This window comes from Diospyros lotus, chromosome 5 (genome assembly GCF_014633365.1).
Source record: "Diospyros lotus cultivar Yz01 chromosome 5, ASM1463336v1, whole genome shotgun sequence".
Taxonomy (NCBI): Eukaryota; Viridiplantae; Streptophyta; class Magnoliopsida; order Ericales; family Ebenaceae; genus Diospyros; species Diospyros lotus.
The window spans coordinates 38,112,270-38,126,806 of record NC_068342.1 but is presented as its reverse complement, the minus strand read 5'-3'; the positions used below and the strand labels follow the sequence as shown (position 1 = coordinate 38,126,806).

General features: G+C 37.1%; 2 protein-coding genes across 3 annotated transcripts; one reads left to right on the top strand and one right to left on the bottom strand.

Annotated features, from left to right (window-relative positions):
* Positions 1–1,515: 1,515 nt before the first annotated feature.
* Positions 1,516–2,748, bottom strand: LOC127802518 (2-hydroxyisoflavanone dehydratase-like). The gene has a single exon (XM_052338360.1). The coding sequence runs from the start codon at positions 2,596–2,598 to the stop codon at positions 1,687–1,689; it is 912 nt and encodes a 303-aa protein (XP_052194320.1). The 5' UTR covers positions 2,599–2,748; the 3' UTR covers positions 1,516–1,686.
* Positions 2,749–5,586: 2,838 nt separating this feature from the next.
* On the top strand, positions 5,587–13,382 carry LOC127802516 (uncharacterized). 2 transcript variants are annotated; one of them, XM_052338358.1, is made up of 6 exons: positions 5,587–5,774; positions 6,668–6,903; positions 6,979–7,237; positions 11,903–12,082; positions 12,188–12,343; positions 12,475–13,382. In XM_052338358.1, the coding sequence occupies exons 2-6, from the start codon at positions 6,716–6,718 to the stop codon at positions 12,646–12,648; spliced, it is 957 nt and encodes a 318-aa protein (XP_052194318.1). In that variant the 5' UTR covers positions 5,587–5,774; positions 6,668–6,715; the 3' UTR covers positions 12,649–13,382. The 2 variants fall into 2 exon arrangements, with proteins under 2 accessions (XP_052194318.1, XP_052194317.1); XM_052338357.1 differs by having other exon boundaries at positions 5,627–6,069; positions 12,475–13,381.
* Positions 13,383–14,537: the final 1,155 nt, after the last annotated feature.

Sequence of the window (14,537 nt, the reverse complement as noted above, 5' to 3'; positions counted from 1 at the left end):
CCATAATTGTTAATGTCACCTAATAAAATAATTAAATTACATCAAAATTGAATAAATGTAAGATCAAATCACTTAAGAATTGTCAACCCCAAAAATAACGTATATAAGTCACAACTGTTGCCGCCGATGACCACCGCCAATCGAATATTCTCATGATCAAAGCCCTGCCATTACAAAACACCAAGCTAAGAGGGTCAATATATTTTTGAAGACCAAATCTAACGACTGGATTTTCGTAGATTTGGTCTTTAATTTTTAGCGAAAATAAAAAAAAACACTATCAATCAATGCCGGCCACCTCGACTGACGATTTTTTTGAGATCAGAGTTCGACACCCTTACCCCCATTGACTAACATGCCCAAAAATCAACAAAATCTAATGGTTGGATCTTTGCAAATCTAAACTTAAACGGTCGGTCAAACCCAAACCACGCATATATATACATATATATATCATGTATATCTATGCTAAAATAAAGTTGATAAAACTAAAAGGCTTATCTTTCTGTAGATCAGTACTGCTTTCACAGTAAAAATCCAATCAAATTCATGATTGAACAATTGAATTTCGCAAAATTGATGATTTACAATAGTGGTCTTAGAAGAGAATGAGAGCACGAAAGAAAGAGATTGCAATGGGAATAACAAGAAAAAAGGGAAAGAATAGAGCTGGAAGCCCTAAGATTGTTTTTTTATTAATACAGTACTCTATCGGGTCGATTTTTAATTGAACCAAGAAATCCCAAACCACACGATTTGGGGATTTCTCAAACCATGCTGAATCGCTCCTCCCAAAAAATTGTACGGTGCGATGCAATTCAGTGTGGTCAATTTCAACTATTTATCGATTTTTTTACACATTCTTACTTAAAAGATAGTCCACTAACAAAACAAGTGACGTATTAGTTGAAATCAACAAACTTTATTGAGTGATTTTCAATCCAAATAACCTTTAACCTGAGTAACCCTGAGTCCGATTGATTCACATAGAGATCAAGTGATTTCACATGAGAGTTTATCTCGATGTCTTTAAGAGACCTTATCGAGAAATCACGAGTCATTGGATAATTGCTATTAGAAAAACTTTTGCAAACCAACTATTATGATATCCTTATTTATAAATTCAAAAGAGAACCCATAATGCTTAACAAAGATTGTGGGTCCCATTCCAATTGTTAGTCTTTTTCCCTTATATAAATATGAGATTTTTCTTCTAACAAAAATACACTCACAACACCGTTAAAAGGCTATTTTTTCAGTCTGGACATAGACATACTTACGTATCATAAAGTTTACACAAATGACCTTATTCACGCCCCTAATTAGTTTTTCCTTTGTAGGTTACTTGTAAACTTACATCGAAGACATTCTTTCACTATACTTTCTCACAAAAAAAATATTATTTTATTTTGACAATAACATTACCTATAAAGGAACTGCACTTCAAAGGCTAAACTAAAAAAAATTAAAAAAGTATTAGTTGTGAAAATAATTACGGATTAAGAATTCAGATAATTGTAACTTTAAAAATGCAAACATATATTTTATAATTTAGTTAAATTTCATACCCTCCGGCGTAATTTATTTAAAACAATAAGTCCGGTACACCCCCCTTTAAAAATGCTTTTTGCAGTTTGGTCCCTGCACGGCAAGCAAGCATCCAAAATGTCTCCATCAATCAATCAATCAATCTTGATTTACGAAGGAAACCAGCTTTTGCATCAAAGCCTCAGCCTTCTCACAGTTGGGATTGAAGACATGGAAGCAGTGATCCTCTCCTTCGCTCTCAATCAACTCCACTGTACCCTTCCAACCACTTTTCTTCAATGTCTCACAGTAGGCCACCCCTCTCGGCTTCAGCCAATCCTTTTCCGCCACGCAGGCCAGCACCCTGGAGCAGCCCATTTTCCCCAGGTCCGGATCCGCATTAGGGCTCAGCTTCGGGTCGTCGTCCGATCCGCTGCTTCCCGGGTACAGGTACAGCATCATTTTGTCGGGCTCCTTGCCGGCGAAGAATGGATGTGCCACGACCAGCCCAAGCAGCCTTACGCCTCCCAGCCCCGAGGCGCCTGTTCGGACCGCCACGTGGTGGGCCAGGTTGGCACCGGCGCTCTCGCCCGCCAAGAAAACCCTCCCGAAGTCCGCGTACCGGTTCAGCCACGGGTCGGGTCCCTGCCCAGTAGAATGGGCGGCGACCCACTGCAACGCGGAAAACGAATCGTCGTGTGCGATCGGCAATGGGTGCTCCGGCGCAAGCCTGTACTCGACAGAAACGGCGATGCAGCGGGCTTGGGAGGCGAGAGAGGTGAGATACTTGAGATTGATGTTGCCGAAAGCGGATCCAATGCAGAAGCCTCCGCCGTGGAAGTGTACGACGAGCGGGAGTCTCTGATCGGAGCCGCTGATTTTGGGCAGAAATAGGCGAGCTTTGAGTCCGGTTTCCGGGGAGATGACGACGTCCTTGAATTCAACGCCAGTGGCGGGATCGACGGCGGGGGGGACGTAGTCGGATAGCTGGAAGCGTTCGAGGCGGCCGTCTTTGTAAACTCGGAAGAATGGGGGAAATTCTAGGGCTATTTCGCTGGCTGGTGACTCCATTGCCGTCGATTAGAGAGGGGCGGAGGTTTGTCGGTAAAGGAGCAGCGTGACCTTAAATAAAGCTACAGAAGAGGAGTGGATAGCGTTGACCGGCGGGTTCAAGTTACGCCCATGTGCAGGTGGACTCGCAGCTATGACAGCCTGTCTGCAATTCAATGAAACAACTTAATATAATTGGGGGTAGACGGGCAGCTTCATAATTTACCAAGAAAAAGTCTTGAGAGCGTTACCGACGTGATTACAGGGTGAAAAGGTAAAATTGTCTAATCATTTGTAAATTTGTAAAATGGGTCATTGTCCTCTTTCTCCTCCCACGGTTGTTGCCTTCGCCTTGTCATCGTCGTCACCTTATTACCTCATCGACTATCGTTGCATCTTGAAAATTGGGTAAGGAGGGGCGACGAGAGATAAGGCAGTGGCCCATTTTACAAAATAGGCGAGGACAATTTCATCTTTTTGTCTCCATTTTATAAATCTCTCTGTCACCTTCTTTGACTCTGTAGGATAACCCATTTATCAAACCCCCCCAGTTTGCATCGAAAACATAAATTGTTATTCGTGATAATACATTTTCTCTTTTATGACTAATATTTTTTTAATTACTATTTTATCAGATTATTGTTTTTATATGATTTTTATTATTCGTACCTTCAATTTTAATAAAAAAAATAAATTATAAGTGTGACACTTTATTTCATTACACATAATAAGAATCAAACACATAATCTATCGATACGAATTCGACATATAATTTACTTAACCACTTAATTATATATTGGAGACATTATTTTATCTCTTATATTTATGAATGATGTGCCTGAAGTTGACGTAGGTTGTACGTGACAAAAACAACCTAAAGAAAGAATCCAACCACGAATTAGGTGAGAGGTCACTACCAAAGGCTATTCCTAAACTACTGGGCTAGCCGACCGCAAGTCCTCGGCTTTTCAAATGATGGAGCATCCTCAGACGCTCGAACTTTACCTCGGCTTTTCAGAGGATGGATAAAATTTGAGGATATTTTTGTTATTTTAAAAGTCTTAAGCAAAAAACAAAAACACATGAAATGGAGCCAAACAGACCCTGACTCTACTGGTACGATTACACAAGTGATGGGCCCATGGGGCTATGCGATGGGCCCTGTTAATAATTTTCTCCAGTCCATGACCTTGTTTCTTGATTGAGCTATTTATTGGGCGTGGCCCAACAGGAATGGGGACTGAACGATTTGAGTTATTTATAAATAAAATTTTCATGTCTTTTACTCTTTTATTTAAAATAACTTAGTTTATTTATTTAATGAAAAAATATCGGCTTGGTTGAAAATTATAAATCGGTGTTATTTTCTAAATTTATGCATGGATAATTGTATTTGTCATGTTTAATATTATTAATTTTAAAAAAAATAGTTTCACAATTCACATTTGTCGCTTTCTAATTCTAAATGAATAATGTTTTTATGGGTCACATTCTAATTTTTACTATATTACTTGTAAAAATGTATTAAATTAATTATATATTGTGTTTAATTTAAATTCGTTAAAACCAAGTGTTATGGTCAAACATAGAAATAATCGTTGCAAACAATTATGGAGCTACACCTATGTAAGGGAATAAGACAAGGGTAGGTCTCCTAATTTGGTATTTAATATTTAATTAATAAAAAAAATGAGTATAACTCCGAAAGATAATAATCGAAAGTAAATTTTTGTCAGTTAATTAGAGGTGAGGTATTTCGAGTAGATTTTAAAATCTTCAAGCTCATATCATTTGAAGAGAATATTATTCACTTCATAAAAATAAGACTAGATCATCTCAATCTGTCTGAGGTCGGGATTTGGATTTAAGTTTTCGTCTAGATATTGACACTCGTCTTATTTTGATAATTAAGACTCATCTATTGAATTTTGGTGTCACCATCTCTTAGGATGGTTTGGATTAGGACATTTGAGAAGCTTGGATTGACTTTTTTTTGAAAGAATTTTGGTCTTATCCAAATTAGAGAAAATTGGATTGAAAATGTGAATCATGTACCCATTATTTTCTTTGCCTCTTTTCCCAAACAAAGATAAATAATATTTCGCTCTATTTTTCTCCATTTTCATTTCACTCATTTGTAATTCATTCAATTTCATTCTATTATTAAATTTCTCCCACTACAATCTAAAGTAATATATAAAAATATTTCTATATTTAATATTTTAATTTGTAAATAACCATAATTTAAAAATGAATAATGTTAACTATGACTCTAAACCTTAAACTCCAAGAGCAATGATTAATTTTTAGAAAATGCATATTATTTTCATATCTAAAATAATTTTATTAGTGAATGATAAACACATCATATTTTCTAGAACATTTATTTCAACATTTACTAATAAAATTATTTTATATCTAAAAACAATAATGTATTTATAGGTGGGCATATTGAAAATAAGTATAACCTGTTATTTAGTCTTCCGAGTCTAGGTGGCCCAAGAAACTCTCGAATAGTAGTGATCGAGTAACATGTGCATTTCCAAAAAGGTCTCTTGAGGGCTTCGATAGGGGCTTTTGGGTGAGATCACTTAATTATCTCTTAATTTCAATCATTCGATATTGATCACTCGATTGATGTCTCTCAATCTCTTGATATTTTTATATACTTATAATTTATTTTCGTCAATTTATTCTTTTAATATATTTTCGGGTCTTTTTGAGTTTGGAATAACTTTTTTAAACACAACAGCTATTAATTATTATTATTAAAAAATTTAAATTTAAACAAAAATTAAATGGAAGACCATGCATTCATGCACCCACTTTAAATGATTTATTCTAAATCTTAAATCATAAGCCGTGTATGAAGCACATTAAAGTAAGGTTTTGTATTTTGGGCCAACAGACAGCGAGACAAGAAATCGTTAATAATTAAGAGACAAATATTGGAATAGTGAAGGCAAGCAGGCGTCAATGGCTGAGAGGCCACGAATGAATTTTTGTTTCCCTCGTACAAATCTCTTATTATTTATTTTAATGGCGGATTTGGTCCAATCCTCAACGAGAGACCGCCAATAGGATCCGGATCGTGGCGCACTTGGATCGCCCAGAGAACGAGAGGAGACCCAGCCAGAAAAGGAAGTGTAAATCTCAAGCAAGATCCGATAACCCGAACACCGCTCCCCTCTGCAACGGTCGGAGCATCTTTCTCTCTCTCTCTCTCTCTCATCATCATCATCATCATCATCACTCATCATTCATCATCACATTGCTTCTTTCTCTTTTTTCAACCCGGGCCTGGAGAAAAGCTTGGGCTCTTTTCCCGACTTCTTCATTGATAGGATCGCAAAACAAAGAAGAGGAGCTGATGAGTGAAGATACGGTGGCGGATTGAAAATTTGAAATCCGAGCTGCCTGATGCTTTTTCGGCTTGTTTTCTTTTAGAGCTTTGGCGAAATAATGGCGGATGATCTCTGTCTCTTTGTCAAGGTTACGCTGCGTTTAGTTTGCTCTCTCTCTCCCCTCTCTCTCCCCTCTCTTTTTCTGATTTCGTGGATATGCAATGCCCATGGTGTGCGTGTTTACTGTTTCGATAAATGATTCTTTTGAGTTCCTTTGACTTTTTCGTTTGGATTGGATTTTGGATAACATGCGTTTGTTGTCTGATCTATGTTTCGAATCGTGGAACGGTTTTCCCTAAAAATCCAGGCGCTGTTTGTTTTGTATGTTGTATTTTCTCATGTTTTCTTGATTTTTTTTTTTTATCATCCTGTGGATTGCAAATGTCGATCGTGTTTATGCAGGTCTTTATGTTTGAGCATGTTTAACAGTTCGATTTTTTCAGTTCAATCACATAGGTTTTTGCAATTCCAGGCTTTTGGGCAGACGGTTTTGCAAATTTCTTTGTATTTATTTGTTTACTTTTGATAAATACACAGGGCACTGTTTAAGGTTTTTTTGATTAGAGATTTTGTAGATACCACATGATTTGTTTGCATCAGTTCTTTGAACATGCGTGTAGTTTGGAGCTTAGTGCTATGATATTATCTCCCAGGCTTTTATGTTGAGACATTCTGTTTAATTTCAGGATACCCTGATCCTAAAGGCTCCAAAGAAATCCACGGTTGTCTTGAGAATGATTGTCTTGACATTTGCAATGCTCTGTGGTCTATATATCTGCTCAATATGTCTAAAGCAAATCAACACCCACACAAACGTTGGAATGTTAAATGTTGAAGTGGTGCAAAGGGCATGCGAGCCACCTGATTTGGAACCATCGGAAAAAATTCTTGTGCACTATCCACAACCTAAAACTTTTAGCAGGTAAAATATTAAGTATTGCATTTTGAGTCCAGATTTCATGCTTATGTATTGACACATGATGATGTGCATAATCAGGGCGGAGTGTGCATGCAATCCTGTGAGATATTTTGCCATACTGTCTACACAGAGGTCCGGGAGTGGATGGTTTGAGACATTGTTAAATAGTCATACTAACATAACCTCCAATGGTGAAATTTTCTCTGTAAAAGTCCGAAGGAGTAATATCTCAACGATAGTGGAAACTTTGGATAAGATCTACAATCTGGACTGGCTAACTAGTGCTTCAAAGAATGAATGTACAGCTGCAGTTGGCTTGAAGTGGATGCTTAATCAGGTATTTTATTTCTTGAAATTATTCAGCTCACCTCTCTTATGACAGAGCATGATGTTAATTTTTTTATGCCTCAGTAATCCCTTTTCTCATTCTTCTTGTGGTTTCTATGTTATCTAGAGTTGAGGCATGAATTTTGTAGCTCTAATTATTAAACTCCCCTACAGCTGAAGATGTCAGTGATCACTTCCCTTGTCCTTCTTATGGTGTTTATGTTATCTAGAGTTGAGGCAAATCAAACTTTGACTTGATGATTGTTTGATTTTATGGCTTGTCAACCACTTGTTGCTGTACTCCTACAGAAACATCACAATAAATTGTTTCATTCTACTATTTGGGGTTTCTATCTCTACTTTAATTTGAATTCTAAGTTTAGTTAGGATTAGCTTGTTTTGTTTTAGTTTCTAACTTAATTTAGATTCTTGGTTTAGTAGGGCTTAGTGAATTTATATGTATATCTCACAAGTGTTGAGTTTATATATATCTCATAAATGTAGGGTTTATTAAAATTTGGTTCATTGATTGCATGTAGCTTCTCTCCTTGTTTTTCTGCTTTGGTGTTCTTCCTCTCCCTCTTCTTTTTCTCGTCCCTTATTCTTCTCTTCATCTACTTCGTGTGCTTCATCACAGGCATTAAGAACTTTGTTCTTTGTTATTTTATTTGTTTGGGGGGGGGGGGGGGTGGAAGTTTGGGGAACCTTTTTTTTAAAAAAAAAAATACATAAATGCCTCAAATGGTGTTAAGTTTAGACAAAACCAATGCTTTGAGAAGTGGACTGGGGTATCAAACTGGGAAAGGTCAAGCGTCAAAGGTCAATGGCTGGAGCGGGGTCAAATTAGGATATGAATATTTAATAAATAAATATGTAATAATTAAAGCTATAACCTAAAAATGAAAAAAACTAAAATTAATTACATAATTCTATAACAAATCTAACTGATAATTACAAATTCACAATTCAATGCGTTTGAGTGACTGAGTTGATGCAATCTTCTCTCTGCTCTTCCCAATGTAGACAACCATGCATCATGACCATGTTTATTCAATAGGCAGAACCCCATTCAATGAACTTGATGAATTTTTTGATGAGAACTTAATGAATTAGTGGAATCTTTTCTCTCCTCTTCCCAACTATTGATTTTCCTCACCTCACTTCACTAATTCTCCCCAAAGCCCTAAAGACACTAGAATGATATAGCCCCTTCATTAACACTTTTACATCATTGAGCATTGTTCAACCCCTCTTTCCTAGAAGAATAAATCTCGTCCAGTAATCTCTCTCTCTCTCTCTCTCTCTACTATGAAAGCTAAGGGTGGCAAGTTCGGCAGCAAAGATTGATGAAGGGGAAGACTGATTGTTGACTCAATGGAGACAGATAAATCAGAGAAGGGGCAAGCTCAATTGAGGATGGAGAGCCCACCAAGGAAGATTAATTGATTGATTTTGCTACTTTCATTAGAATTTGGTTGCTTAGGTGTGGCTGATGCTAATCAGTGGAGTCGGACTTTGCGATTTCAGTTCGGGTTTGCGTAAATGAGGGGGATTTGGTTTTGTCCACGTATGGGTTTGGGGAAGATAGTGGTTGAATCAGGCAAGTTCAATCAGGTGGTTTGCTATTAAACTGGCTGGTTTTTTCCTGCTTGACCCAGGCCAGTCCTATGGTCAGTTCCTGGTTGAACCTGTTGGTCCAGTTTAAGTTTTTCAACATTGGACAAAACAAGGGGCGGATTTACACATGCCCCCACTGTGTATCCAAGGATTTTTGCTTTAATATAGAGAAGAGGTAGTTTTAATCATGAAATTTTGCTTCAGTATGTGAGTTGTTGGAAAATACTGGCGTAAGATTATAAAGGATAACTGGATAAGCTGCTCACTACTCAACTAGAGTCTTTGGGTTCGATCCCTAGTGAGGGCATGCAATTTTTTTATTTATTTTGTACCTAGAGATACCATTCTTAGCAACACAGACAGAAAACAGAGTTCAACAAAAGCTCTCTTGATAACAAAATACTTGATGATCCTATTAGATGGGATTTGTTGTATAAATTTTAACTCTCTGGTTATCTTTGTATATGACTGTGTCTTTTTATAAAATTGTTATATCAATCTATCAGAGAACTTAGTTATACAAGTAGAGAAGAATATTAGTAAATTTAAGAAGATTTTTTGAAGTAGTTTAATCCAACTTAATTCAAAACAAGTAATATTAACTTCTTGCTCTATTATTCAATAATAGACTTTGCTACTCTCTGGTTAATTTTTTTGACTGCAATGGTCTCAAGCAAGCCTACTGTGAAATTGATGGAGACAGAACTATTTTCTATTCACCTTAAACCTAAGCATAGAGCATGGCCTACTGTTATGGGTGTTATACTTGTGTATATTGTATAGCCTACTGTTATAGGTATTGTACCTCTGAATATACATGCGGTATTGTGAAGTATAACTATATATACATACAGAAGACACTAGGTTGCTGGTGAATCTCTCTCCAGAAATTTCTCTCTGCATAAGTTGTCTAACATAAAAAAATGAAAGGTATTTCTCTATCTCTTTTTTTTCTTCTGAAAATATTGATTAGATATGTGAACTTTTATGAATTTGTCAAATAATGACATTTTATTGAACTTAATTAATATATCATGAAAAGATATTTATTTTTATGTAAAGTTCAGTTTTAAAATGTATATATATTTTGTGAATGATAATTTCAAAATATAGATTGTGCCCCCCCCCCCCCAACACACACACACACGCCTGTGTGCGAGCGTAAAATTCTTGGATCTGCCCCTGGACAAAACTACTAAGCATTTTTATTTTTATTTTTGCTCCAAGAAGGGGTAGTGGCCCCTTGGATCTATGTCTGCCAATGTCATTATGCATCATGCATTCTATTATCATACAGATATGATTGTGAAAATTAATGGATGATATTTCCTTGTGGATGAGTTGCTGAAAGAACAAAAGGTTCTAAATTCTAGAAATTTCAAAAGCCCTGATGTCAAAGCTTTTTTAGTTAATTGCAGCTTTGGAAATGGCTGATCAATTGATCTCAACCAATCAAAAGCTAGCTAATATACATACTCATATATGCCAAGTCAAAAATTCACACAGAGATATATGCAAAAAATCACAATCCTAGCCATGTATAACAACTAACCGAAACTGCTACCTCCAATTGCCTCAATCATGTTTGTCGCTTCACCTCTCTAACAACCACCGCCATGATGCCCAAGCTGTGCACTGAAAATTAGAAGTCAAATTTTACAGTCACTCTTTGCCATGATAACAAAGAAATAGACTTCCTCTACACACTAAATAATAGGATAGAGATATGGTTGAAACCCTTTTTTTACCTTTTCTATTTGAGGTGTGAATATTACCTGGTATTGAATATTTCTTCACAGAGACTTATATCAGTCTAGTTCAAGGAATTGTACAAATTTTCCTGGCATATAGCATAGTTTCTATAATTCTGTGAAACAAATACCTTTTCTTTTCTTTTTTAGTTATGCTTTAGATTTATTCCACTAATATCTTTCATAAACATATTGCCCACTTTGCTGTATGTAATCCATCCTTTCCTTGAAACTTTTGCCCAAGTTGTAGATGCAGTTAGTTGAATGCCTGGAGCTTATGGATTAGTTGGTAGAGGCTCTACATCTCTTTGCTATTCTATTGACACATGAACTACAAGCTGAATATAATCGTACTTTTGATGCTACAACTAGACTTAAGAGTCCTTGAGTATGCAGTTCTACTTTTGATGCAGTTTTATCCCATGGTCTTCTTCTATCATAACTTCCTCTCTAGCAAGTGTTGTTGCTTGAATACAACAATAAAATTTATGTTGAGGGATTTGCCTTCAAGCCGTCAAGATTCTGCACAAAAGAAGCGCAAGGCATTTGTTGCGCAAGGACTCCAATGCTTAAGTTAGATCCCCCATAGTTAGAATAGATAATATAGATATTTCTTGGGTTTTAGTGGCTTGCCTTTGAGACTTTGAGAAGTGAGGGTGGTTCACCTATTAATAGAAGAGTTTGAGGGATTTGTAATAACCATCCCTGATATTTTGGGATTGATTAGGATTTGACTTATCCTTATCCGTTACATAGTTTTTGGATAGGATTTCGGAGTTATCTATTTGCACTTTTTTGTTCTAAGAGTATCCCATGGGGGAGTCTCTAGGAGGTCACCTGGACCTTCCTTTTGTCGGGAGTCTACTAGGAGGGTCTCTCGGGAGGGTCTTTTGGGCCTGTTGTGGCTCTCTCCTTTGTTTTGTCCCTTATGCTTTATCAGCTTTTGGGCTTGTCCTTTTGTGGGCTTCGTGATTGGGCTGATGCGTGTTCATTGGGCGGTCTCCCTCTGGGCTTTTCTCAGGATTTCTCTTTGGGTCTCCCATTAGGTCTATTTATCTAGGCCTTGGTCCATATACACATCAAGAAACAAATTGACAACTTTTTTTTTTTATCCTTTTGTTATATCATCTTTTAAAGAAAGTCTTTCCTTTTTGACATGGATATGATGTGACCAAATTGGATGATTGCTTACTTTTATTGGTCACAAGGTTAATGAATAATTCAGTTTGTATTGTTGATATTGTTTGCTCCTTGTAGTTTTGTGGATGTAACAGTAGTGGATTTATTTTTCTTTTTTTTTTATGTAGGGGTTAATGCAGCATCATGAACAAATCATTGAGTATTTCAATACCAAGGGTGTTTCAGCCATTTTTCTCTTCAGAAGAAATCTTCTTCGCAGGATGATTTCAATACTAGCGAACTCTTATGACCAGAATGCTAAACCATTGAATGGAACACACAAATCTCATGTTCATTCACCCCATGAGGTCTTTCTCACACACACTCTCCCCCCCCCCCCCCCCCCCCACACACACACACACACATAAAATCTAATTCTCTCTCCGTATCATGAACAAGCTGTACTGTTTCAGGCAGAAATACTTGCAAGATACAAACCTACAATCAATACAACTCTACTGATCCCCAATCTGAGGCAAGTACAGGAGATGACTGCCAAAGCTTTAGAATACTTCAAGAGCACTCGACACATTATCCTCTACTACGAAGACATAATTAAAAATCGCTCAGTAAGGCATTTACTATCGTTATTGATCTTATTATAATAATATTCATTCATGGTTTGTAACAAGGGTCTTTGTTATTTCTTTCTGCATTTTGACATAAATCTAACTTTCTTTTTTTCATTTTAATTTTGCAGAAATTGCAAGACGTTCAAGACTTCCTGAAGGTGCCACAGATGGATCTGAAGAGTCGTCAGGTGAAGATTCACAGAGGTTCCTTGTCGGAACAGGTTGACAATTGGGATGACATCCAGAAGACACTCAACGGGACACCATACGAGAGCTTCCTGCATTCAGATTACAACATCTAGGCTACTCACCTACTAGTGTAAATAGCTTAGTGTTAACTTAATTCTTTATTTTTTTAGGAATAGGAGCCAATAGTTCACCAACCTTGCTGAAATTTTGGCTTGGCCAGGCCAGGAATACTACCCCTTGACCATTGCTTCGAAGGTGTGTTTGCTCCTCCCCATCTCTCTGTCATTTGCTTCATAAATTTTGTTGCAGTTTTGTACGAGATAGATTTTGATATAGTTGAGCACTTGAGCTGATCTGATTAAAAAGAGAAACTCACTTCCCCTTGCAATTCTTGTGTCCCTATTGTTTTGGTCAATTATCTCTTGTTTTATCCAAAATTTATCAGAACAAACACTGAAGATAAAGAAATTGGGAACAGTTGTAGTTTTCGGCAATATATTCATTGTAAACTTGTTATTTATAACAGCAGAGCCTGCTTGCCTGAATTTCAGAGAGAGAGAGAGAGAGAGAGAGTTAAACCATGTATTGAAGACTTGTTATTTTTTATTCATATTATTGTCAGGGGTGGCGGATCCAGAAATTTATGTATAGGGAGGCTAATTTTTTTTTTTTTGAGATGTAAAATTATACACCACATATTTTGGGGTGAGTTGTAATTTTTTTGGGACTAATTTATTAATAAACATTATTTTTTTATATTAAAAAATTAAATTTTTATTATAAAAAACTAATTTTAATTGTGAGGCTCTCATATTTAAATCTGCCCTGATTGTTCCTATGTTTTTGCTTTCCTCTGTGAGCTGTCTTCAGTTGTAGAAAAATGAATTCAGAGCCGGGGCTTGGACTCAAATGGGGCAGCTCCCAACAATACGGCGGCATGGAGCATGTATGTGGCCGGCCGGAGCATCGGATTTTCCATACTCGGACTGCCAGTGGTGGAAGAGGAAGAAGTTGGTAAACATACAAGCAGTGTTTTATTAATTCACCAAATTAGTTGAAGTCACCTATATCTATATGAAGCTTGCCGTGTTCAATTGACATCCGGACGTTTTTTAAGGGAGGAGGAGTGTGGATAAATTAATTCGAGTCCTAGTAGTCGTCGGGTGCGGGGCGGGGGGGGAGGGTGTGTTGTGCTCTGCGGGGCTGACCCGTTAGACGACGGCAAATGGAAATCTCACAACCGTGTGGACTGGTGGAGTACTGGTTGGCGCGGCGCCCCCGCCCTGCGTGGCTGACCCGTCAGACGACGACAAATGGAAATCTCTCAACCGCGTGGACTGGTGGAGTACTGGTTCTCTCTCATCTAATCACTCGATCAAAGACGTGCTTCTTGCTTGTGTCATCGTTATCTTTGGGAGATTTCAATGTTTTTATTCCGTTATTATAGTACATGCATTTTTTTTTTTTTATAATTTTATACTAAAAATGGAAACAAAATTCAAGACAACCGGTCCGGTCCCAACTAGAGTAGATCGGGTGGTTTTTGGTCTAATTTTTTTAAAAAAACTCAATTTCGGTCCGAATCAAATGTACACTACTAATTAAGTAGAAAGCACGGCAGTACTTAAAACTTAAAAAAAATAAATAAAAATAAATTAAGAATAATTTAAAATTATATTTTTTTCAAAAAAAGCCTGGTCACACACACACAGGGTCTATGTGTAGATGGGCCCCAATAAACTGTGGAGAACCTGTTCGATGTGAAAGTTTTGAGTCTCCATGCATGCAACCACAATTTTCCCCAAGGGCTTGTCGCTTTGAAGACTGAAGAGTCCCACCCACACCCACTCCACAGTCCACAATCCACATGCATTGGGGATGAGCATCTACTTTCCTTCTCCTTTCCTTAAAAGACAAAAACAATTATGAAATTTCTGAAGCATGGCTTGGAAATTTGAGGAGGCAAAAAATTTATTCATCACATCGAAGTGGCCCAATGAGA